The sequence below is a fragment of the Necator americanus genome, chromosome IV (assembly GCF_031761385.1).
Source record: "Necator americanus strain Aroian chromosome IV, whole genome shotgun sequence".
NCBI classification, from domain to species: domain Eukaryota; kingdom Metazoa; phylum Nematoda; class Chromadorea; order Rhabditida; family Ancylostomatidae; genus Necator; species Necator americanus.
Genome location: NC_087374.1, coordinates 35,935,245 through 35,958,365, shown reverse-complemented (window position 1 = coordinate 35,958,365; position 23,121 = coordinate 35,935,245). Strand labels below are relative to the sequence as shown.

The 23,121-nt window shown below is 41.4% G+C and overlaps 1 protein-coding gene across 3 annotated transcripts in view; it reads left to right on the top strand.

Moving 5' to 3' along the window:
• RB195_003774 (uncharacterized protein) overlaps positions 1-21,057 on the top strand; it is a gene marked incomplete at both ends in the record, with an annotated part of 39,869 nt that extends 18,812 nt beyond the window's left edge. For all 3 annotated transcript variants that reach the window (XM_064201565.1, XM_064201566.1, XM_064201567.1), the window contains 21 exons: positions 106-192; positions 567-717; positions 776-977; positions 3,642-3,771; positions 3,847-3,954; positions 4,763-4,942; positions 8,782-8,856; positions 8,939-9,370; positions 9,744-10,475; positions 11,724-11,825; positions 11,913-12,017; positions 12,238-12,339; positions 13,867-14,055; positions 14,108-14,170; positions 14,241-14,405; positions 14,457-14,615; positions 15,929-15,998; positions 17,990-18,101; positions 19,058-19,196; positions 19,250-19,348; positions 20,899-21,057. In XM_064201565.1, the coding sequence (XP_064057446.1) occupies positions 106-192; positions 567-717; positions 776-977; positions 3,642-3,771; positions 3,847-3,954; positions 4,763-4,942; positions 8,782-8,856; positions 8,939-9,370; positions 9,744-10,475; positions 11,724-11,825; positions 11,913-12,017; positions 12,238-12,339; positions 13,867-14,055; positions 14,108-14,170; positions 14,241-14,405; positions 14,457-14,615; positions 15,929-15,998; positions 17,990-18,101; positions 19,058-19,196; positions 19,250-19,348; positions 20,899-21,057 (3,561 nt within the window). The remainder of the gene's footprint in view (positions 1-105; positions 193-566; positions 718-775; positions 978-3,641; positions 3,772-3,846; positions 3,955-4,762; positions 4,943-8,781; positions 8,857-8,938; positions 9,371-9,743; positions 10,476-11,723; positions 11,826-11,912; positions 12,018-12,237; positions 12,340-13,866; positions 14,056-14,107; positions 14,171-14,240; positions 14,406-14,456; positions 14,616-15,928; positions 15,999-17,989; positions 18,102-19,057; positions 19,197-19,249; positions 19,349-20,898) is intronic.
• Positions 21,058-23,121: the final 2,064 nt, after the last annotated feature.

Genomic DNA, 23,121 nt, shown 5'->3' with positions numbered 1-23,121 from the left:
TGGACGGTCTAAACTACTAAACTAGATAATTGTTGCTTAAATATATTAATGCTTAAATATATGCACCCAGTTGGAGGTGAATTTCCCCATATGATCTGTTTTCAGCACGTGCAACTTCTCACGCAATCTGTCGTAATGTGCTACCACGATACCCGTTTAACACATGTGAAAAATGAATATCAGTTGATGATTGTGAGTCTCACAAACAAGTGCTTGTCATTCCAATTAATCTTGATAATTTTGTAGGGGTTTTTATTGTGGTACTTTGATTGCTGATTAGTTAGCCTCAACACGAAGGTGCAAAAGCGTGATCTTTGCAACACACAATGCAGAGAAAGGGCGCTTGCACCGCTCTGGTTGTTCGTGAGCTGAGGCGCTAGCCACCTTTCCTTAGTATGCTGCAAGTCGGAAGGGTCGATTCGGCTCGTTGCTCGTATTCTTCCTTGCGCCACGCATGAAGAAGAACTGTGAAAACTCTTAGAATGCCCCGAATCTGACCGTCCCATGCATACCTTTACATTGATGCACAGTATCTCGTTTCTCTCACATCTCGAAACCTCATTTAGAATGCGCTCGACTCTTTCTATTACGATAGTGGTGGTGACTCATCGCTGTTTAACATAAATAATCTGGGTGCTGCGATCGAATCCTGTCATGATATAATGGGTGTAACTGCTGTTGAAGAAGAGCTGGTGAAGTGGGATCCTAATCCATTTGGTAAGTGTTATGGTTCATCCCATGAATGCCTATTTGTCCATTTTTGGGTAATTTGCAGGTTGGTCTCCTCGACCAGAAGCAGCTCTGGTATTAGGTCGGAGTCGTGCCATCATCTATCCTGATCTTTTGCCTGGTGTGCAACCTGATCTATTCGAATTTCCCCACCAGTTTTTCACGCCTGGAGAAGATCTGTTATTGGCTCATGCACTCATTCAGTTTCGGCACATCCCACAGTCTACCTCTCAAGATCCGTTTGGACGGTAATTTTTCAAGTTCTACGAGAATCTACAGGCATTCAGTTTGTTGCTAGGATGTGCACTTATAGTTTGTTTTCTCTGTCATTGCTTTTTTCAAACGGTAGCAAAAACGCTCGAGGAATAAGTCAAAAAATCCGCTCGAGGAATAAGTCAAAAAATCCCCTCATGAATTCAAGACTTTGGCGCACTAAGAGCGATCAGAGAAACCAGTCCGCTCATTTTAAAACGCCCACTAAAATACGTCTAAAAAATATATGAACAAGCCTTTTGTTTAAACAAAATTTATTTTTTAGGAAACATCTGCATTTCTAAAAATTTCTTCCCTAAATATTTTTATTTCTATTTTTTAGTTTCTATTTCTTATTCCATTTATATTTTTCCTCCATCTATGATGTATTTTTCCCAACGTTTTGGTAATTTCTTCATTTCGTTCTCGAAGAATGAAGTTGGACGAGTGTCTAATTAGTTGCGCAGAAATGTTTCCACTTGATCGTTGGTCTCAAATCGCTTGCTTCCAAGTGTTTGTAAAAATAATAACCCTCGTGTCAAAGCGTGCAAATATGGAGTGGAGAAAGAAAGTAGAAGAAAGGGCGAATGGTGTATTTCTTACAGGAATGCGAGGCTGCCTGCTACCGCCGTCGCTTAGATCAAATTAGGGTTCAGTGTCAAGGCAGAAGACGAGATTGTCCCATCTGCGAGTGTTGATCTTCTACGACTACACCGGGCCTCACACACCAGATGCAACGCAGCAGAAAATGGTGAAAATGGGCTTGAAAACGCTTGATCATTCACCTTATCGCCATGTGATTTCCACATGTTTGGATCCTTCAAAGGAGCGCTTAGAGGCAAGTGATTTGAGACCAACGATCAAGTGGAAACATTCATATGCAACTGGATAAATATCCGCCCAACTTCATTCCTCGAGAACGGAATGAAGAAGTTACCAAAAAGTTAGGAAAAAAGTATCATGAAAGGATGAAATTATTCGGAAAATAATCTGTAGAAATGCAGATGCTTGCTATAACATAAATTTTGTTTGAACAAAAGGCTTATCTTTGATTGTCCCTCGTAGTTTATTTCAAGTGCGGCTCCAACATTCACAACGACACGTGGAAAAGTGTGCAAGCACTTCATTCGCGTTGTTCTTCGCAGACTGCTCGCAATTCCCGCTTCGTGTTCTGGCTTTGTTAACCTATTGACGACAGTGCACGTTTTTGCGTGTCTGGCACGTGAGACAGGCACGTTTTAGGACACCGTGCAACCGCGGCTCAGCATTGAGCCGCGCTGTCCGACGGTTACCACTTTTTTCCTGTACACAAATTATTGCGTTTTCACATAATTTATCTTGTATTAGTTGCTAATCGTGTTGTTATAAGACTTTTTACTACCATTCATACTGCTTTCATACAGAAAAATTGAGTTTTAGCAGCTAAAGATGGACGAATTTGAGAAAGAGGATTGAGAGAATAGTTTTAAAGGACTACTCGATGAATCTGATGAAGAAACTGCAGAAAATGGTTCTATCTTCAGTGATTGGTTAATGCTGTTTGCGGATAAGGAGTCTGATTCGAGATATTGTCGGTGTCAGATAGTGAGAGCAAACGGAGGAATGGTTATGCGCCGCAGAAACTCGTGATGACCGGGAATTTTCTCAATAATTTGGTCCACATGATCGGTCACGTAACTGTCACAAACCAATCGATTTTTACGAGCTAAATTTGGGCAAGGAAATGTTGTCAGTAATTGTCGAAGAAACGAGGAAACAGACCAAGGAAAATGATCCTAAATTTAATGACACATATGCCGCCGAGATCAAAAACATTATTGTATTATTTGTCGTGAATAAAAAGCTAATTTTGCATTGGATTTTTCTAAAGAATGCACAAAAATTGTGATTTACAATTGACGCTTGGATTTGTTCATTGTTTTCAAAAGATAGGGATTTTTTTCATACCCATGTCGTATGATATTCTTCGAAGATAATAAACGAATCAAGTACAAAAGCTTTTAAAAAAATTGGGAAGTCATGGAAGATAATCGTTGGAAACCGTGCAGCTCAACGTTGAGCCGCATTGTCCCACGCGACCAAAAAAGCGCGGGTCACCGTTGAGTCGCGCTGTCGTCAAAGGGTTAACCAACATATAGCTCTACGCAGCAACACTTCGATTACAGTTTTAGTGCAATAGATTTTTCTCGGACCTGTTTTTTCAACTTATACTCTGTTTTACTTTTCTATTTTTTTTGGTTTAGGTTTACTTAAAGAAGAAAGCTTAAAGAAAGAAAAAGAAAATTTCACTCATTCTGTGAGTGCGCTTAGTTAATTTTCTTGGATGTTTGTGTACTGTAGGCTCTTAGTGTCTTAAATTCCCGGGTGTTGGAAGAGTTCTGCGTTTAACTGTGGTTGTTCTGAGCTACGGACTTTTTCATCCCTACCGTCACACTACGCCCTTCAGTCGCAGTATACCTAGAAAATGTTACCTTTTACAAAACAGTGCAACTAGTCACGAATTTTACTGTAATTCTATCAGGTAAAGTCAAATTTTGAAGCTTTTCGAAACAACCTTTCGTTTGTATAATTTGACTCGCAGTGTTGATCTTTTTATTTTGGAGAAGGTGGAATTTTTAATTTAAAAAATGTGTGAAATTATAAATGTTCTCCAATTTCAGCTTGTACTGGGTGCAGAGAATGTTGCTTCCCTGTAAAACTATATCACAGATCCGAGCCCATATCCGGCTTGCGCGAAATCACACAGAAGGTCAAGTAAACGTTAGGAATCCTATTTATCAGATAATAATGGTGAGATGTAAAAGTGTTACTTGTGTTCTGGCTATTTGTCAGCAAGTGGATTCTCCTTTAATATCAATGATCTAGCAAGCACTACGCGGCGTTTGTCACCTCCGATTTCCATTTGAGCGCCCTCTTGCTCGTTACGACACATTACAAATGTGGCCCGATGAAGAAAGACCTATCTGGTACAATGTGAGCTTTACTATGCTTTCCAAAAATTTGTCTTTTCGTTGATTGGTAGATAACGCATCCTTTCCGCTCCCTGTTTTGAATATAAAGGATAAAGGATAAAGTCACTGGAGTATCAATCCACTTGGGATGCGCCAACGCGTTTTACTAGAATTCGTAATCGATGAGGTTTTGGAACGCGTGTTGGCCTATACAGTGACTTGCGTGGGCCAGCCGATGACCAAGTCAGTGTTTTTATCCTCCCAGACAAGTCTGGTACCAACTTATCGACACCGGAGGGATAAAAGGTTTTGAATATGTGACTTTTTAAATGGGAGAAAGATTACTAAGTAACAAGTAAGTCAATGTCTAGTAAAGAAATAACCATTGATTTGATTACATGGACTTTTTACCAAATCGGAAAAAAAATGCTGAAATTCTTTGAATTTTTTGTAAGTATTTGATGAGCTAAAAACGGAATATTCTGGGACGTATAATAGTACGCAAAGCTCCTTACTACTTGGAATACCAGCTTTCACTCGCCCCGAATCAGCTAACACCAAAATACAAAGCACCTCAATTTTTTCTCCGGAATAGGGATCCGTGGAATGTGTGTGATTGAGAAGGGGATTAACGGACACTTTTTCAAACCTTTTCTCGTCACTGTTGTGCAGCACTTCTTGAGCGCTATGCAATAGGCATACGTAGTATTATCAGCGGGAAGCTGAGTAATCCTCCACTAGAAGTTACTTGCTGCCTACCTATCAGTGTCTTTGTATTGTGATGGAGAGAAGGCAAAACTTGCGGAATTCCTATTACTCTTTTTTTTCAGAAGTTTCTTAAGAACTTTATGACCATTGGTCCCACAATGATTATTCCGTGCGGCATTGCCAGTAAAAAACCGGCTTCATTGCTCCAAGGATGTGAAGGAATTAGCCCAGTCTCCCCAGCAGTGTTATTCCCGGAGAGAAGGTCGAACATTTCAGTGTGTAGCTCATCAATATTTTATGAGGTTTGTTATCGGAGATTTTCTTGTGATAGCGTTTCATGCTATAATATAATACAAGCGACAATTTGTCCCCCTGAAGCGACATCATTAGTACTCTCAAACCTCATGTGTTCCCCAAATTTGGGTGATTAATCAGCGCTCTTGAAGGTTCGATTGCTGCTGGCCTTGTCCCCATCAATCAATGATCGTTGTATCTCGCCAGCGAATTTCGAGATAGTTTGTAGTTAAACCAACCAGACGAAATTCGAACGTCCGTGTACCTGAAACTTCAGTAGTAGAACAGGAGCGTTGTTATCAGTTGTTCTTTGAGGTATGGTGAGGAGGCAGCGAGAAGAGGAAGGCAAAAATGTTGTCCGAATCGAGTCTTTCTTCTCCAGGAAATGGGAGAGAGTTGTCTTCTGAGGGTGTTTTTCAATGCTACACATTCGTAGACCTCTGGCAGTCACCGATGTTAACGGTTTTTTCTACACTTTCGCAGAGACCTACTCCTATTTTATGAAATGCGATTAAAACTTGCCCTTTGGTGTGTCTTATGCTGATTGGACAATTCCTTTGGCAACCATTGGCTGCCATTGGTTTATGCATTTCCGTGCAGTTTCCTCTTGGACTCGGTAAACCTTTCCAAATTGGGGTTTTGGTATAGGCTGTGATGAATATGATAACAATTTTGTCGAAAAATATACCGACAATAGAATTTACCGATTTATTCGTTTTGGATCTAAGCGTTGCTAAAGTTTATGAAACATTATTTACAGTGATTCTCTCGCGTGCTACTCACTTAAAAGCACCGTGTTACGAATCTGACGTACTGGACGTACTGACGGAAAAGGAATCAGCTGGAGAAGCTAGAGATGGGGTTGAAGATTGAGGAATCAGAGGTGGTTCCGCTCATTTCTCCCTAGTCATTGTAAAAAAAGTCTTCAAAGACTCCGCTTTTCATGACGATTTCAGTTGCAACGCGCCAATCTTTATAAACGCCGCATCATGCTGCGCAGCAGTCAGAAGCCAGCAAGCTCTCCTGGACTGCCTATTCAAGTGAAACCAATGGATGGGTTGCTGAGGGGACGAGAACGTATACATAGACGATCGTTCTAACGTTACTCGTAGGAATTAAAGCGGTTCTACGCCGTTTTTTTAGGACGATTAAGTAGGGATGAGCCGAACCAGTTCTGATTCCGCAATCTATAACCTCATCTTTAGCTTCTCCGCGGATTTCCTCACCACGTCAGATTCGTGGTATGCTGCTTTTAAGATAGTTACTTGGATTGTGATTACTAGAACTGCAAGCATGTATTGCGAAACTAGTGCAGTTAACTCAATTTTTTTAAAACGCTAAACTAAGAAAATTTGAGGAAAGTGATTATGGTAGAACAAAGCCGAAGTAACCGATTAGTGAGCAATGTAGCTTGAAAGGCAGCATATCACGAAATTGACGGAGCACGGAAGACCTAGGAAAAGCGTAGTGTACGGATTGTAGATTGCCAGAACGAGCGTAATTCCGCTCATCCTCCCTCTATCATCGTAAAAAACGGAAGCTGACGTTCTTCCCTCCCAAATTAGTTCCAACACGATCCACTTGTGCATGACCCGTATCTAGGACACAGTAGTAGAAACGAGCGGTCGGAAACCAATGAGGTGTACACAGCACCCTATGCAAGCAAACCCAAGGAATAGACTGCTGAGCGGACCGAAGCGTGCACAAGAGGTGCGTTCTAACTTTAATCGTAACATCTGAACTGGTTTCCACGCCGTCTTTTACAGCGATTACGACGGCGTTTGGGTGCAATGAGCTGAACCACGTTCTTTTCCGTAATCTACAACCCGATCTCCACGTTTTTCCCTAGGCTTCCGTACCACGTCAATCTCGTGATACGCTGGCTATAAAGGATAAAGTGTACGCGTTAATCAATACGCTTGGGATGTGCCACCGTTCACTTCAATTCAGAATCGTTTGACGTTTGCGAAGTGCGAGTGTTTCTGTTCTCCCAGACAAATCTGAAACCACTTCCTCGACTCCAAAGGGATGAAAGGGTTGGCTCACAAGCACTCCTGCGGATTCGAACCCCCGATCGTGCAAACAAAGTGTATCTTCTTACCGAATGCACTACACCTGCCACGCTGCCTTTAGAGAATCAAATATTTCTCCGGAGAACGGTGAAGAGGGTCCCGTAGGATTTTCAGCGAATGCCTTTGAGGCATTACGTGTCCAGTGGATATGCCAGGGCAAACATGCCTCGACAAAGCCATGCTCCAGTCGTTTTGACCACAGACGCAGAGAACCACACAGGTACAGTGAAACATGGAAAGAAAAATGATGAGAGTTGTCGAAATTACGGAATCAATTTTTAAAAAGAAGTGTACTTTATAATACACGATATTTTGTGTGGTGGTATTAAGAGACAGGAGCGAATTCTGTGTAGAAGTAAGGAACTATAGAAATTTTATCAAATTGACTTTTCCTACGAAGTTGGATATACATAAGGACCCTCTCGTAAGCACATATTCACCATCCACACGACCAGGTTTTTATCACTTTCATCTACTCCTATTCCTTCACCAGTTTCACAAGTACCAAAATTATTCGAAAGCTTCACGTGGAAACAATGTAGCCCACGAAAAGCTTGGAACATACATGATCTCGATAATCCTCACTCTTGTTACTTTTGAACGCCGGGATGTTCCATTTTTAACGGAAATTTTCATATGGGTAATTTCAAGAAATTTAGTGCTCTTTCCCTCATGTTTCAGGTGAGGGTTTCTCTCGCTTCTGATACGGCTAAAAATTTAAGATCAGCTTACATCACAATATTCCTCCTCAAAATTTTCATAGGAAAATCCTAGTGGGTGTGTTTGATTCTCCAAAAAAAGTTCACTGACTCCATGCAGCGCACGATCAGCGGTAGGTAGACAGAGTCAGCTATTTAAGTAGCAGTGAAGTAACTGTGAATCTCCACAGAACATGCTCCACCTCTAATTGGTTTGCCGAGTCATTATCGTGAGGGCTATCCTCTTTAGACGCACCCTATTTTCCCAATATGTACAACCTTACCATCTCTTGTTGTACACTGAAGAAGTTGAAGCTAAGCTCCCTAATGGGAAGATTAGAGACACAGTAATAGAAACGATACGTTAGAAAGCTGGAAAGCTCTCAAACTAATTAATAACCTTTGAACTTCTTTTGTGATCCTGTATTTAACTGGTCCAGAAGCACTCAGCACGTCGATTTCTCGCAGTACTTGTTCCTTAAAACAGCATACCGCGAATCTAATGTGGTGAGGGAATCCGCCAGAAAACCTATAGATGTGGTTGTAGATTGCGGGATCTGGAGTGGTTCCGCCGCTCATCACCCCCCCTCCTTAATCGTCGTGGAAGACGCGGTTGTTTATGACGATTTCAGTTGCAAAGCGGCATCCTTGTGCGCTCGCCGCATCCAAGTGCTCTCGCTGAAAGATCAGTGATGAGTTCTCATCACTCTGTCCAAGTGAAACCAATGAATAGGGTGTTGTGGAAACTGGAACGTGTACAGAGAAGCGTTCTAGCATACGTGTTAGGAACTAAAGCGATTCCCGCACCGTCTTTCACGACGATTAGCGAGAGATGAGCAGAACCACCTCGGACCTCGCACTTTACAACCTTATCTCTAGCTTCTCCGCGGATTCCCTCACCACTTCAGATTCGTGTGATGCTGCCTTAAGAAGAAACTGTTGCCGATACGAGAGAGTGAATACGGCAGCTCGCGCTGGTATTGCATTGCTGGGAAATTCATGTGATAATCTATCCAGTATTCACCTTTGAGCACCTAGCTATAGTTGTTTATACTTGATACTTAGATCTATTGGCAGGTTAACGTTGCTTTTCAACGAGATGAGGAAGTTCGCGGAACTCTGGTGTATGCTAGACCCTTCTCATATTGTTACGTGAGTTTATTCACCAACTTATGCCTCATTTGCTCTGAATGCATCACTTCCTCTTCCATTCCACTTGTATGTTTCATTCCAGGAATCAGCTTCTGGGCATTTCTGTTCCTCGACGAAAACTGTGGGAACGTTACAGAAAGCTGCTTCTTTTGGAATGATCAAGGCGATCCCTTTCACCACGTCTAGAAACCCTTTGCCAGCACACGTGAAACTTGAAGCACAAACAGTCATCAGAGAGCAGTCTTATGAACTGGATTCACTTATGAAACCGTGGTGCCGCGAAATCGCTATTCAAGACCTTTCCTGCGATCTCTCTCTTTATCCTCCCCCGGATTCACTTTCTCATAACAGTGCACCTCTTCCACCCGGCACGTGTGAAGCTGTAGATCACGAGTTCACTGTTTATGAACCTAGCCGAGAGTTTTATCCGTCTCCCAGTCTGCTACGTCAGGAGAGCCTACAGCTTCCGAAATCAGAGTTTTCCGTCGATAATCGTTCCGTCGAGCCTGAAGAGGTGTGCAAATCAAGTGTATTTTTCTTAATAATGCAGTTCTGCTGAGCTGTAGTGCTCGAGTAGTGGGACGAAACATGTTTTCTGTATAAGGGTTTTAGTACCATAAAAGAGGAGACCGGTATGCGCCAATAACTTCAGATTTGATTTGGTGTTCAAAATGGCTTGTATTAGTTACGAAATACTCTCGTGGAACTGTTTTCTATTTTCATGAAGGTTCACATGTTGCAACAAATTTGCGTCCTAAGTCTCTTTTCTTTTTGGATATACTATGATTCAAATCTGCCAGCTTTGACCGTCCAACGAAGTGCCTATAGTGCTGGCACCGTATTTTTTTTGCTTCAGTACGTTGTCGATGTATATGTTTTTTCTTCAGGAAGAAACTACAAGTGGAAAAAGGTCGGTACAAACATCAACCGATGCTGATGGACTGAGAACCAGCGGATATATCAGTTTGTATGACTTTCAAACTCGGGAAGCTTCCAAATCAAAGCCATCGTCTTCGAAGAATATCTCAAACTCTACGGAAACTAGCAATTGCCGAGAAAACAGAGGACTTACTCATTCAGGTGCCACACATCAAAAGTCTAGAAGGAACTCCGAAAGCGTTTTCGACCGAAGTTATAGAGGGACCAGGCGATCCCGCGTTCGACGAAGATCTAGAGATTTTGAATGCGAACTTGGCGATTTTCATCAAAGTAAACGATTAAAAAGACTACCAGAAATCTCAATTGAGTCCGTGCAAGGATCGAGAAGGCACGAACAACGCACGAATGATAGTGATTTCTACAAATCGACTGAGAAAGAGAAAAAAAGCAGCAGTCGCCGCCTGTTGTCAGGTAGAGCTGCAAACGAAAATGATCCTAATGTCTGTGGATCTGCTTGCACCATTGATTATGAGTTTAAAGCAAACGAAATGACTGGAAATGTGCTCATACAGCTCAATTCTCGCACGAAGCAAGTAATTAGGCTGAAAGAAAATCTAAAGAAATCGGCAACTACCCTCCTCCAGCTCACAGATGTCAGTCCGCAAGAAAGAAGTCCCTCGGATTGTTCCTTTGTGTCTGGTGGCAATACGTTTATGGATATCGCTCAAATATTTGACTCGGTAAGATGAAATTGATTCATTTACTTAGCAGTAGTTTGGATGATAAAAACATCGCTTGCGATCGCCTGCGATTCGTCGAAAACCCATTCAGACGAATCGCAGGCGGGGGCCGGGTGCAAAGGTTGCGCACTGCAACAGAAGCGGTCGCAAGAAACTGTTCCGGGGTCGTCTGTTTACACTGATACAGGGAAAGATGAACGGAATCACCCTCTTCCTCACAATCTACGACCCCGTATAGGCATTACCCGTCTGAAACTCGTACCACCCCAGATTCGTGGGATGCCTTTAAACAGCCGTTTGCATGTCTGTGTCCACTTCTTGAAGGATGTTAGCAGCATTAGGAAACATGTTGGGATATAGATACGCGGAGTCATAGAAATCAATTCTACCGCATTGGGGCTTCCGCGCACCAATCCGACGCAGTGAGAACCCACTCTATAGCTTTTTTGCACCGAAGCACGAATCCGACGCTATGGTACCGTCTCCCTCTCTTTTTAGAATTTCTTGGAATTTCGGGACACATACACGTTACAGAATAAGCCCGTTATTATATAGCATGATGGTTTGCAAATTTAGAAGTTGCGTTTGCAAATTCATAAGTTTATCACCCCCATTCGTGAGTAATTTTATAGCAATTATAGTGTTTAAGAGGCCGTTCGTTTGGTACCCAATCGCACCAACATACTCTTCAAGCTAAATAACGTCACCAAGGAACTATTTTAGTGTCAAACGAATTGTGTATGCGTGATCAGCACCAATATGGCTTGACTGCTGAATATAAATGATACAAATAATTGTTAACTAATATATGAATAAAGACAAGCAATGATAATAATAAAGTAATGTAAAAGGTACCTCTTCTGAGCTGCAGCTATTTAATTCCGTATGTGAAGTGCTTGCGCAAATGCATCGCTAAATGGACAGCAAATTTTGTGAAGCATGCGAAGAAACCCCTGAAAAGCTATGTGATTTTATCCATTTTTCAACGGAGATCGAAAATTAAAGGTCAAAAACCACCGGAGAGAACTAGACTTTTCCGAAACAAGATTGCCTTTCCTTCGTTTTGTGTCCTATAAATTATTCGTGTTTTTGCATTTCTGAAAGGAATGAACTGTTCTGTCCCTCCTTTCCATTGTTTAGATCTCCTGATCGCAGATTGTCTCTACCCATATGTGTATGGTCATCTGGCGTATTCTCAGATGACTAACTGTTCAGGAGAATTTCCTATATATCATTTCATTTCTTTAGTCACCTATAAAATGTTGGGAGGATAACAATCGCGTTTCTGATGGCTTTCGTCTTCATCATTCTAGTGAGGCTTCCGGAGATTCGGCACCGCGAGTGGATAATGTGAGATTTCTAGATAGATATTATTTACATCCATTAGTTGAAAGTATTGTTGTGTACAATAAAAGAAGACATCGTGAGGTTTTATAGAATTATGTCGTGCCAAGGACTCCAACATTCAGCACTCCTTCCAGTTGCTCTTCTGCCACTTTTTACCAACTCAGCGTATCAACTTCTCAAAGCCCTATTTCTGACGTTAGCTCATAGCTGTTTTCCTCTTTATTTTTTTAAAACTTTATTGTTCTATTCTGTCGCAATGTTTGACGTGCAACTGCCACTAGTCGTTTTCCCCAGATGTTCACGATGTATTTGTTGCGAAGCGTATCCCCTGTTCATGTCTCCTCTGCACCGCCCGAACGCGCGTCGAGGCCATCCAGGAAAAGGTTGTGGAGGTGGTTGTAGACCTGGTTTTCAGTATGGGCTTCCTGCAACGCCACGTGACGATATGCTAACCAGAAGTCCCATTCTTCTGCGAGCTCCATCAGCAGCTAGCAGGGCGTTGTTTGCGAAAATCGAGGTTCGTTACTCATTAAAAAAAACGAGTTTCGTAAAATGCTTGCAAACATAATCACAAATACATTTAAGATGTTCCTCCTTTATTTTGTCATTTTAATAGACGTACACCTTTCATCAATATAAGGTGAGCAAATGTATGGGATAAAACTGTATATCGCCACTCTACGACCAATTTTGATTTCTAATCGGATCAAAACGGCATGAACACTGTGCACTTGCGGTTACGTTCGAGAGCGGTTGGAATCGAGGTAGTAGCAGCGATCCTCATACGATCCACCGCACCGCTTCGAGTGCAACCGCTTACACAGCTGCACACTGCCTCATGTCGCCGTGACTCTACTATACTTCACTTAATCAGCGAGCTGATATCATCGTCCGACGTGGTTGGTCTCTACCCAGGTATGTGGCTCTGCCCGACCTCAATCCACATCGAGAGCTCGCACAGAGTCCATTCACATTCGTCACTCTTCCATATTCCGCAAGACTTGACGTCTGGCCTGAATTATTTATCACCGAACTCGATATTGGCAGACAGTTTGACGAAAGGGATTGCTCCAGAAATTCCATGATTCCTCTGAACAACTGCACCTTTGTGCATTTTTTGGGTAGCTTCTGTCATATAACTTTGCAATCTATATAGTTCGTGCGTGCCTAGAGCATATACTCAAATGTCTGACTTGTTTGGTACAAGCACGCGCAGACTTGTAGCCACTAAGAGAGGGTAGCAACCAAGCTGGTTTTCCGCCGCCCGATAACTATAAACGCTTTCGATATTAGTTGCTAAGGGAAATGAACCAGATTCATTTCCCTTAGCAACTAATATCGAAAGCGTTTATAGATTTCCTTCTCATTTTGCCTCATTGTTGCCTGATCTCGAGAAAAAATTGTTACTAGAACCTGCTCCATCTCACTGTTTGCGATTTTCTTTTGGGATGAGCGGTTCTTAACAGTTTTTTTTTTTCTGCCGTGAGGATCACTGCATTGCAAAAACCGAACTTGGTCCTGACAGACAAATGAAGTGTGTACGATAATTTAAAAGTAATTTAAGTTATAGTTGAAATTATATATTATTATATAATTCATTTCTTGTTTGGGATTGGTCATCATCCTGTTTGTTTGTATTCGTCCTTGTGCAATAATTCGAATGAAAGATTGTTAACAAGAGGTTAAGGCCAAGCTAGAAGGTCTAACAAGTACTCATAGGAAATTCAGGAAACATAGAAAAGGAAGATGCAATCCACATTCAATGAGGCCTTTAAAAACATTGGCCTCGAAAACAGTTCCTTCTTATTCTATTTGTTGCTTGTTTGGCTTGTGTATTCAAATTTTTTTAGTATAAATTGTATAGAGGGATTTTTGTTAATGCTGTTACCACTACACAATCGTGGTGTTTCTGAATTAGGAGTAGTTAATAGAAATTGGAAAGTTGGATTTTGGCACTACAGTTCTCATAACAATTGAAAGACTCATTTTCGTTATAAAATGAGGTTGTCATCCAGAGAACGCATTGTGCTGATGATTACTTCAGATCAAAAGTGTTCCTAAAGTTCCCGTTGCAAATGTCGACTTAGCGAGTGTTGCGGCGTCTACAAATTGTTGGAGATCGACATGGAATTGTGAGAACAACTGTTCCACTTTGTACAATGATCAGGCGAGACCATCGTCAGCTTCTGACGGAGCAGGACGTGATGATTCTGAAGATATGCCAGGATCAAAGGTTCGTGTTACTGGTCGTGAAACGTAGTTGTTTCGTTTATGTTTTTCTATAGAGCTTTGATGACCTTGATCCGGGGGGAAAAACAAGGATGAAGAGACGTACGCGAACAGAAAAGGTCACTCAATTTCCTATTGTTTTGTTTGGAAATGCATTGGAAATCTTCATTTATTATCCAGAGTTTTCAGGAGCGGATGGGATTGGAACGAATGCAAAACCTTCATCATAGATCAAGTCGGATGCAATGTCTTGCGAGGAAAATTGCAGATGACATAAGACAGCGAACTTTCATGCATCAAGATGTATGGCGTTCCGTAGAGAAGATCGTGCTTGGTGATGACAATTTGGAATCAGTGAGTTTGGTTTTCATTTTGTCTCAACCTGCTCATTTTGTTAATTTGCAGCAATTCGACTGCCTGAAGGCAGCTTTACTTCCAAAGCATGCAGATGTGTTCGTGTTGTTGTCGTTATTAGCGGACGACTCAATATTGCCACCGGAAATACTTACAAGTCCACTACGGAGAGCATATTATGGAGCGGTGCAAATGCTTCTAGCAATTGAGGTTTCGAAGTTTCTCCTTCACGAGTTTAGTACGTTTCCTGCTGTGGCGATATATGTTCATTAAGTCCTAAACCATCTTCTTATGTGTTGATGAGCTCCTTTAAACTAATAACATTAATTAATATTAGAGCGGTCCGAAAGTATTCCAAAAAATTATTTTTTGATCCAGAATTTTAGAGGTCTTGAATCCATTTTTTTTGGCAATTGAATATGGTACAATGTTCTAGGAGCTTACACTAGAAGGGTATATAAGGGCGCGCATATCACTGGCATTCAACCATGACTTCAATGAACAAAACTCAAATTCGAACTATCGCGTACTACGAACTCCTCAAAGGCAAACGCAACGCATGCGACGGCATCGCTTGCATTAAGCGCTGCGTTCAAGAGAAATGTAGTATACTGGTGGGGTGTCGTCCGTTTGTTCCAACGGTTCGAGTCAGGAGAGATTTCGCTTAAAATCTGACCTCGCTCTGGTCCCCCGTCTGACTGGAATCATGAAGGTTTGCGTGAGACAAGCCTAATGCCACTACACCTGAACTATCGAATACACTTGGATGCAGCCGCACAACAATCGTCAGACATCTTCAAGCTCTGGGTTACAGAGCAGTTTGGGTCCCCCACGAACTGAGTGTCTAGCAGATGTTGACAAGAGTGTGTGTGTGTCAGTCTTTGCTTTTGCACCCGCACAGACAGGACCGTTCTTCGTGGAATCATTATAGGGGATGAGATTTGCGTGTCAATCACTCATCAGAAAATTTGGCTCCCACAGCAGAAAAGTTGGCTTTTAACAATTGAGGTTTCTCTTCAAATCGTAGGCCCCAAAGTTCTAGACTTCTAGAATTTACTTCTGAAAATTTGACTTACTCCTCTCAAGTTGATCATGGTTATCTTTAGCAAGATTCTTCTCCGCATTTTTTCTTCTTAACGCGTTTTCGACGACAGTGGTAGGAGTGCCACTATTTCTGCTCTCGTTCTTGTAGAAATCGGCGCTCAGTGTCCCCATTATGCGAAACAACGTCATTTTGCAGTTTCAAACTAACACCCAATAATTTTTTAGGTTAAGAGAATATTCAATAGAAGCATTGACGTTAGAAACATTTAAAAAAAAAACAAAAAAAAAAACCTTTTGTGGTATGAAAAATAGGTATTTCGTTGCTTTTTTGGAGTACTTTATCAAGACTTGGTATCAAAATGTTGTAATCTTCATTATCCTACGTGCTGAATTTGTGGACTCTATTTTCTCAAAAGTAGCAGACCAGAGCCAAACTTAGAGAATGTGCTGCCATATTTATTACTGTGTTCATTTCTTAGGCATACTGCCATGGCACCCGTTCTCGAAGCTCAAATACTCGAAGTTTGTTGAAGACTATCGGTACTATGGGTGAGCGCTTATTTGCTTATTATCTGCTACCCTGAACACTCAGCTTCGAAAATAATCAGTTTGCTCGAAGGTAACCGCTACTTCAAAGGTTAATGTAAATGATAATAACAAATTAGTTTTAAATGTTTTCAACAAAGAGTATGTTGAGGTCATCGCACCAACACTTTAGCTCAGATTAGGCATTGAAAAAAGACTATGGAGCCCAAACTAAGCTGTGTGATGTTCATCATATCTCTTCTTACCAAATTCGAGAATTCCTTGGTGTGTCTCGCATTTCTATACTTTTGGAATGAAAAAGGACTTAAAAAACTATTTGGGCACATGAAAAATATTGCTTAACTTAATCCAATTTTTGGAAATGAATAGGTCTGTTGTCCTATGTAGGAAGATAATCAGAGTAACACTTGGCCTGATCTCCTGAAACAAGTTTGTTCTTCAACAAGGGAAACATTTTTATATAACATTCTGGAAATGTTTGCGGAATTGGTTATTACCGATTAGGCTCCTTGAACACTTAGTATCTTAATATTTCCTCTCGTACTATGTCCTTTAGTCCTACTTATATAGATCTCGCTTCAAAGTATTGTACACTCCGGTGTCACAAGTGACATTTCATTTGCCCAAGTTTGAGGTGCTTCTATATAAGCCATAAAGAAGTTGGGCTTGGTGGTGTTCGCGTATTGTATAAAAGAAGTGAAGCTTAAGAATCCGCAAGAATCTGTCGCTGTTGGTTTGCTATTCTGTTGAACATAAGAGCCGTCAACATTATTATTACGACACTATAAGTCCCAGCAGCCGCCACGAACCAAGTTTAGGGAGCGTCTAAGAGCATCGAGGATGTAATGAAGAAGACTATGAACATCATCTTTCTCTTCTCATCTCTTCAACACAACGGCGTTTCCTGCTTTGACCTCCCCCCCCCCCCCGCACTTTGCAAGCAGGAAAAAATGCGTTGAGTGTCATTGAACGCTCATCCGAAAGACTTACGCAAAGAGTATCGCACTTCACGCAAGTGAGAGACGGGATTCGAAATTCTGTCCTACGTCCGCAATCGAAGATTGCCAAGGAAAGTAAAATAAGGTGGGCCGGACACGTGATGCGCTTTAACAGCCGTCGGGCCAAAGCTGTGAGCGATCAGGTTCCCCATGATATTAAGCGCGCTACAAAAGACCGCAGAACCGATAGTCATACTTCTTCACAAAGTCCTTGAAAGAAAAAAAAAGAAAATTCCTTCGGGTCCCACGCGAAAGGAAAAACCGTTGGGCGACTCTGTTAAATATTCTTTTTCAATAATTGCTCATCTTGGATATGATCTCTTGTTTAGCATCGTGCTTCTCTGATATAAATCTGGATGCAACATGTCGCTAACTGGCTTTCATTGTGCAACTGCTAGTTTCTCTGCCAGTTTCTTACGATATGATCTATCCTGTACGACATGATTACCTAATTGCTACCCGTACTCGAAGTCCACGCCTAGGGACTTAGCGTGTTGCTAGGTCTGAAGTTTGCAGAATAGACATATTGATAGAATATATATCGCGCAGTTGTCGAGCTATTATGGACATTTCACATAATATTGAGTTCCCCAATTCATTTTTCCGGTCAGCTTTTTGACCACAGCGTTTTTTTGTCAGAATATATGTGTGATTGAACAAAACGTACGGCTTCATTTTGATTTTTTTTCAAAAAAAAAAGCATACTGTCTTGAAGACCAGGTGTCCCGACATTTTACTTCAAGCAGTAATGAAACATTCATCTCAAATTTATGTAAATCCCCTGCTCTTTCATGAATTAGAGCAAGATAACCTAGGGCGCAGTTCTATAAGGCGCTACTGAACTTCCAAGTATGATCTGCAGCCGGTACTTCTGTGGTTGTTGTTTTGTCTAATTTTGGGAAGTTTACGTGTTTGCCTTTCTTTGAGCTTATTGTATCATCCAAATCTTTAGCAAGATATTACGATCAATTGGAATGGGTTAAAATCCATTTGCAGGTCAAGCTTTGAACGAGACTGATTTTTGCGACCGTCTTTATGACCTTTTGAGTAATGAACGACCCTTATGGAGCTACGTTCGACAGTGGCTTCCACTACCGTATGAGGAGGAGTGAGTTTTTAAACTTCAAATGAAAAATTCTGCGAAGGTCTGAAAAGGACGAGAATCAACGGGTGAGTCGTATGCTCACCAAAGTTGCTTCTGAGGTTTACAATCGGCTTGATGTGAAATGGTGCGGATCTGAAGACGTCGTTGAGGACCCGCGGTTTCGTGTGGCGTCTGTGATAAATGGAGAAACAGACTTGACTGATTCCAAGGTAAATGTAGAGAAGACCAAAAGCTGGTGATCAGCCGACTCTAGCTCCCCATCACTACATCCGCGTGAGCCCGTACTAGCTCGGAGTGACGATCTCCGGATGTGCGACTTTTAGAACGGGTCAACTGGTGTTTTTTTTCTCTCAAAAACATGAAAATTCTACAGTTCTTTCTTGCTTCTTTAGTCCATCTTTATGTCACATCATCGGTACTAAGCCTGCAAATGCTGCGGCAGGAATAGCAGCTCGCTCCTAAGAAATTTGTTGTGAATTCTGCTTTTTTACTCTATTTTCCCCCGAAATTCTTATGTGAGAGCAGGGAAGTTTTCCTTCTAAAAGTCGTCACCCATAGGCACCTTTATGCCTTTTAGAGATATCACTTTTTTTCTAAGCGCTTTCTACACGTTGTAAATGACGTTGTTAATGTAGCAATACCCCCAAAACTACAGAATGTTCGTTTTTCAGCATGCGATAAGGGAACAGCTATATGGTAAGCTGTAAATATGGGCCTGTAATTAGGTGAATTGTTGGGAAGGCATTCTCATTGAAAAAGGTATTTTCGAAGTCCCAAAAGGTGATGTTCTTCCACTTTCTAGATCTGTTCATAACGTTAAATTCACTGAACGGCGGCCTTCAGGTTCGTCACCTTTCATGATAGTCCGGTTTAGGCAGGTTTTGTATTTGTAGCTGATATTCTGATATGCATGGGTGCGCAAGTGACTTCATACATTCGCCGCCATTTTTTTTTTCCAGTGTTACATCGGCTGATTTTGAGTTTATTGATCTTCGGAAGACGGTGGATAAGGAGTTCGTGCAAGATGACGGGGCAGAATGTATAGATGATTTGAATGAAGTGCTTGGACCCCTTTCGTCAAGGAAAGGACTATTGCAGGTTTTTTTTTTGCAATACAGTAGTCATTCAAAGCATGAAATGAGTTGCTGCAGGTGGCTGGAGGTCAGCTTAATTTCCTTCAAAATGCTAGCTATATACCCGTGTTGATTAACAGAGAGAAGGAATATTTAGAAGAAAACAAGATGCCTCAGGTGAGTGCTTCGAACAACTAGAGACACACCTTGTTTCACAAACACATTTTGTTTGTTCGTGTTGAACGGGATACCCCTAAGCAGCTGAGAGGTCAGATTTCTTATCTTGTTCATTTCTCGTCCAAGATATGCGTAGCTCTAGCATTGATTTGTACACGATCCGTTGGGCGTGAAACATTTTTCAAGTTCAAGTTGCGTTGTGTTGTCCGCCAACAACTTTCACTTCCATGTTATCCTATTTCAAGCCTCTTATGAGATACTTTTGTATACCGTGTTGGCGTGCTTTGGTATACCCCAACGAAAATAAATACCACGCCAGATTCGTGGTGTGATGCCTTTAATACTCATTGCGACTATCCAGAGCAACATAACTACGTTCTCCTGTCTCTACCTTGTACAGAATCAGCGATCTTATTAAAATCACTCACTGAAATCCAAAATGGAGGCGTGAGAAATGCACAGGCTTATTATTTTAGTTTTCTCAGTATTACAGTTCCCTGATTTTTCTCAGCCAGGCATCTAGAATTTTGGCGTAAATGTTCGAAATCTTCCCTTCGTTTCGGGATGGTAAGGATGGTGGAATAGATTTCCAGTTAATGATGAAGAGTACCGCTCACGCTTCCTGCTGCTGCAACTATTCGTGCAACGACTTCTTTTATTATTATAAATTTGTCTTGTGGAACTCAGCAGTGAAAATTCAGATCATTTAGGTAGACTTGACACTGCTCCATCAGTTGTGCAATCAAAAATTTCAGCTCCTTGGTCTGCTAAAGCTGAACAAAAGTGGTACACTTAAATTTGTGCAAAGTGACTGCTTGACCATGTTTTCTTGCAATACCCGCTATAACATACGTTTATGAGTTTCTGCGTTTCAGTATGAGTACTCCTTACTTTGGCTGGTGGAGAGGAACTCATAGAATGTTAACTAAGCTTTATGGTTAATCTTATAATTAACGGGAGAGGCTTCAGAGCGTTGAAGGCAGCATACCACGAATCTGACGTGGTGAAGGAATCCGTTTGATAAATCTAGAGTCGTAGATTTCGGGATCATGGGTGCTTCCGCTCATCTCTCCCTGATCGTAGATGCGGCGTGGAAGACGATGTTTTTTGTTTCAGTTGCAACGCGCCACCCTTGTACACCGCATCACATCATCACCGCATCATCCACCGCATCCAAGTGCGATCGATTGAAGATCGGTGATGCCTTTTCACAACCCTGTTCAAGTAAAATCAATGGATAGGCTGCGAGTGATTCCCACGCTGTTTCTTACGACGATCGGGGAGAGATGAGCGGAGATATCCCTTATCCTGCATTCTACAACCCCATCCCTAGCTTTTCCCACGGATTCCCTCACCATGTTAGATTCGGAGTATGCCGCCTTTAAAGAACTAAAATACTAGTATTGCTTTCTAGCCTGGATATTCACGGTTGCTTTTTGAATACCTACACAGCAAATCAACACTGGAACCAGAATGCGAGCTCGCATCCGTTCTTTTTAACTTTTTTGAAAGAACGAGTTTGTTAAAAGTTATCTCCCAATTATTTTCAGGAACCGATATGGACAAAGGACGTAGATATTCTAATCTTGAAGACATATAACAGCATGGATGGGAGCTGTGAAGATGTAGCAAATATCCTGGCTCAAAAATTACCTTATTCTTTGAAGGAAATAGCAACGAGACTCAACTTCCTTGTATCTCTATTCTAGCTGTGTCGCTTCTTGTGCAGTGTTACTTTACGTCATCACCAAATTCACACAATTTCAAAGCAGCTTGGCTAAGCTAAGACATCATCTAAAAACTGCTGTTTTGCAATTACATTCAAAAATTAATGGGCATAAACCATAGTGAGACATTCTTGTACTGTCCTTGTGTTTTGGAACAGTGAGATGTGCATGCTGGAATCTCGCTGAAACTAAAAATGTTAGCGGTGGCAGTTGGAGTCGCAGAATTTCTTTTTATTGCTTCTTCAGGGTAGCTCAATGTATTTTATAAATGTCCATTTATCTGATATATTTACATGGACGACACAGCTCATCTAAGCAAGCCGCAATTTTCTGGTGGATTTTGCCGACTACGAAAAAGATCAAAATTCATCCTTTCTTATATCGGCAAATCCTCTGCGGGCCGCAGTAGCATTTGAAAATTCTCTATACTTCCAACTACGGATCGAAGTAGGTATAGTATCCAGTGTTCCTTGTTCGATTACTGTAGAAGTTGTCGGTTGTTCCTCTTAACATTTGCTAGAAATTCGGAGTTTGACAGTTAGGCAGAACATTCATGAACTCTAGGTAAGGTTAGCAACCATGGCATTCTGCTTAACTCTACCTCAAGCAATCCTGTTCCAACTGACTACACAGAGAGTAAATGGCTCTATGTGCAAAGCCTAAGAAGCTCCTTTAAAGACACTTCAGTTTAACGACTGTTCCATCAAAATAATGGAAGGAAACTATCTAGCAAGCTAAACTTAGATTTTTTTTCAAAATATTGGTTTTTTTTTTTGCTTTTTTTACGCTTTTTGGCAGAAGTCTTTTTGGCAGTGCTTTTTTGGCAGTCTCTCTACGTTTCTGCCAAAAAAAGCATACAAAAAAAAAACATTCTGAATTCATTTCATTCCACAAGGAATTCCACGTCTATAAAAACACCCATTATAAATAAGTCAGTGATTGTGAACTTGGATACTCATAAAAAGTGTTTCAAAAAGTAAACCGCAGATGACTACCCACGTGGGATTTTGACAACCAACTCCTTGCAACTATTCGTATCGCATTCATGTCAAAACTAGAATTTCTGCGATTACATTAGTTACTTCTCGACGCAGAGTTTTCGAATCCTGCTGCTGGCAAGTGCTCAGTAGCTACAGCTCAAATTTTACGGCTTGGAAAAAAGAATTTATGATGGCATGTAACAGTGTGCCCACAAAGTGTTTAGATGTAACCTTTATTTGCGTGACTTTTTAGCTTAGTCGCACTACAGTCGTAGTTGCGAATGGGAAACACTCGTCCACTGTGTTGATATTATGAAGCAACAGTAAACTATCCTAAATCCTAAAGTACCATTTTATTTGTCAAACACGCACCATGAGCCTCATGAGCAGAATTCAGGACATGTGTTGTCGCGTGCAATAAAAAAGTAATTCAGACATCGATGACTTTGCATGACAAAAAGTGAACTTTAAAAAAATGAAAAAATGATGGGAGCTTCCGTCGTTCTTCGTGACCCTTGCTGCATGTGAAAATGTAACAAGCATCAGCTGGGTGAAACCGTGTTTATTAAGAGCAATGTAGACAAAGATTTCCACCTCTGACGTGTTCTGCTCTAAGCTGTTCTTATATCACTCTCTCAATATCAGTCATTTTTTTTTTGCTAAGAAGAAGGTAAACGTATAAGCCATTGATTCATACTAACTAACGCGTGTCTAATTTGTGAACGAAGCCTACCCTGCTAAGTTGCGCTATTCTGAGACCGAAACCTTCGGAAGAGAGGGACCAAACAGCGAAGTGAAAGTGGGTGCGAAAAAGCGGTAGCAGTTACTCCTACTATCCTCCTGATGCATCTTTCTCTCCTGTTTGCAATGTCCATGGCTTTCCAAATTTAAAGGAATTACCCCACGAATCTGGAGTGGTACAGATTTCCGGTGGAGTATTCGTACACGGGATCGTAGATTATTGAGAGAAGGGTGATTCCGTCCATTTCTTCCTAATTGCCGTAGTAAACGGCCCGGAAGATACGGCTTCGAGCGTTCCGGCGCACTATTTTCCACAAGGAGTTCG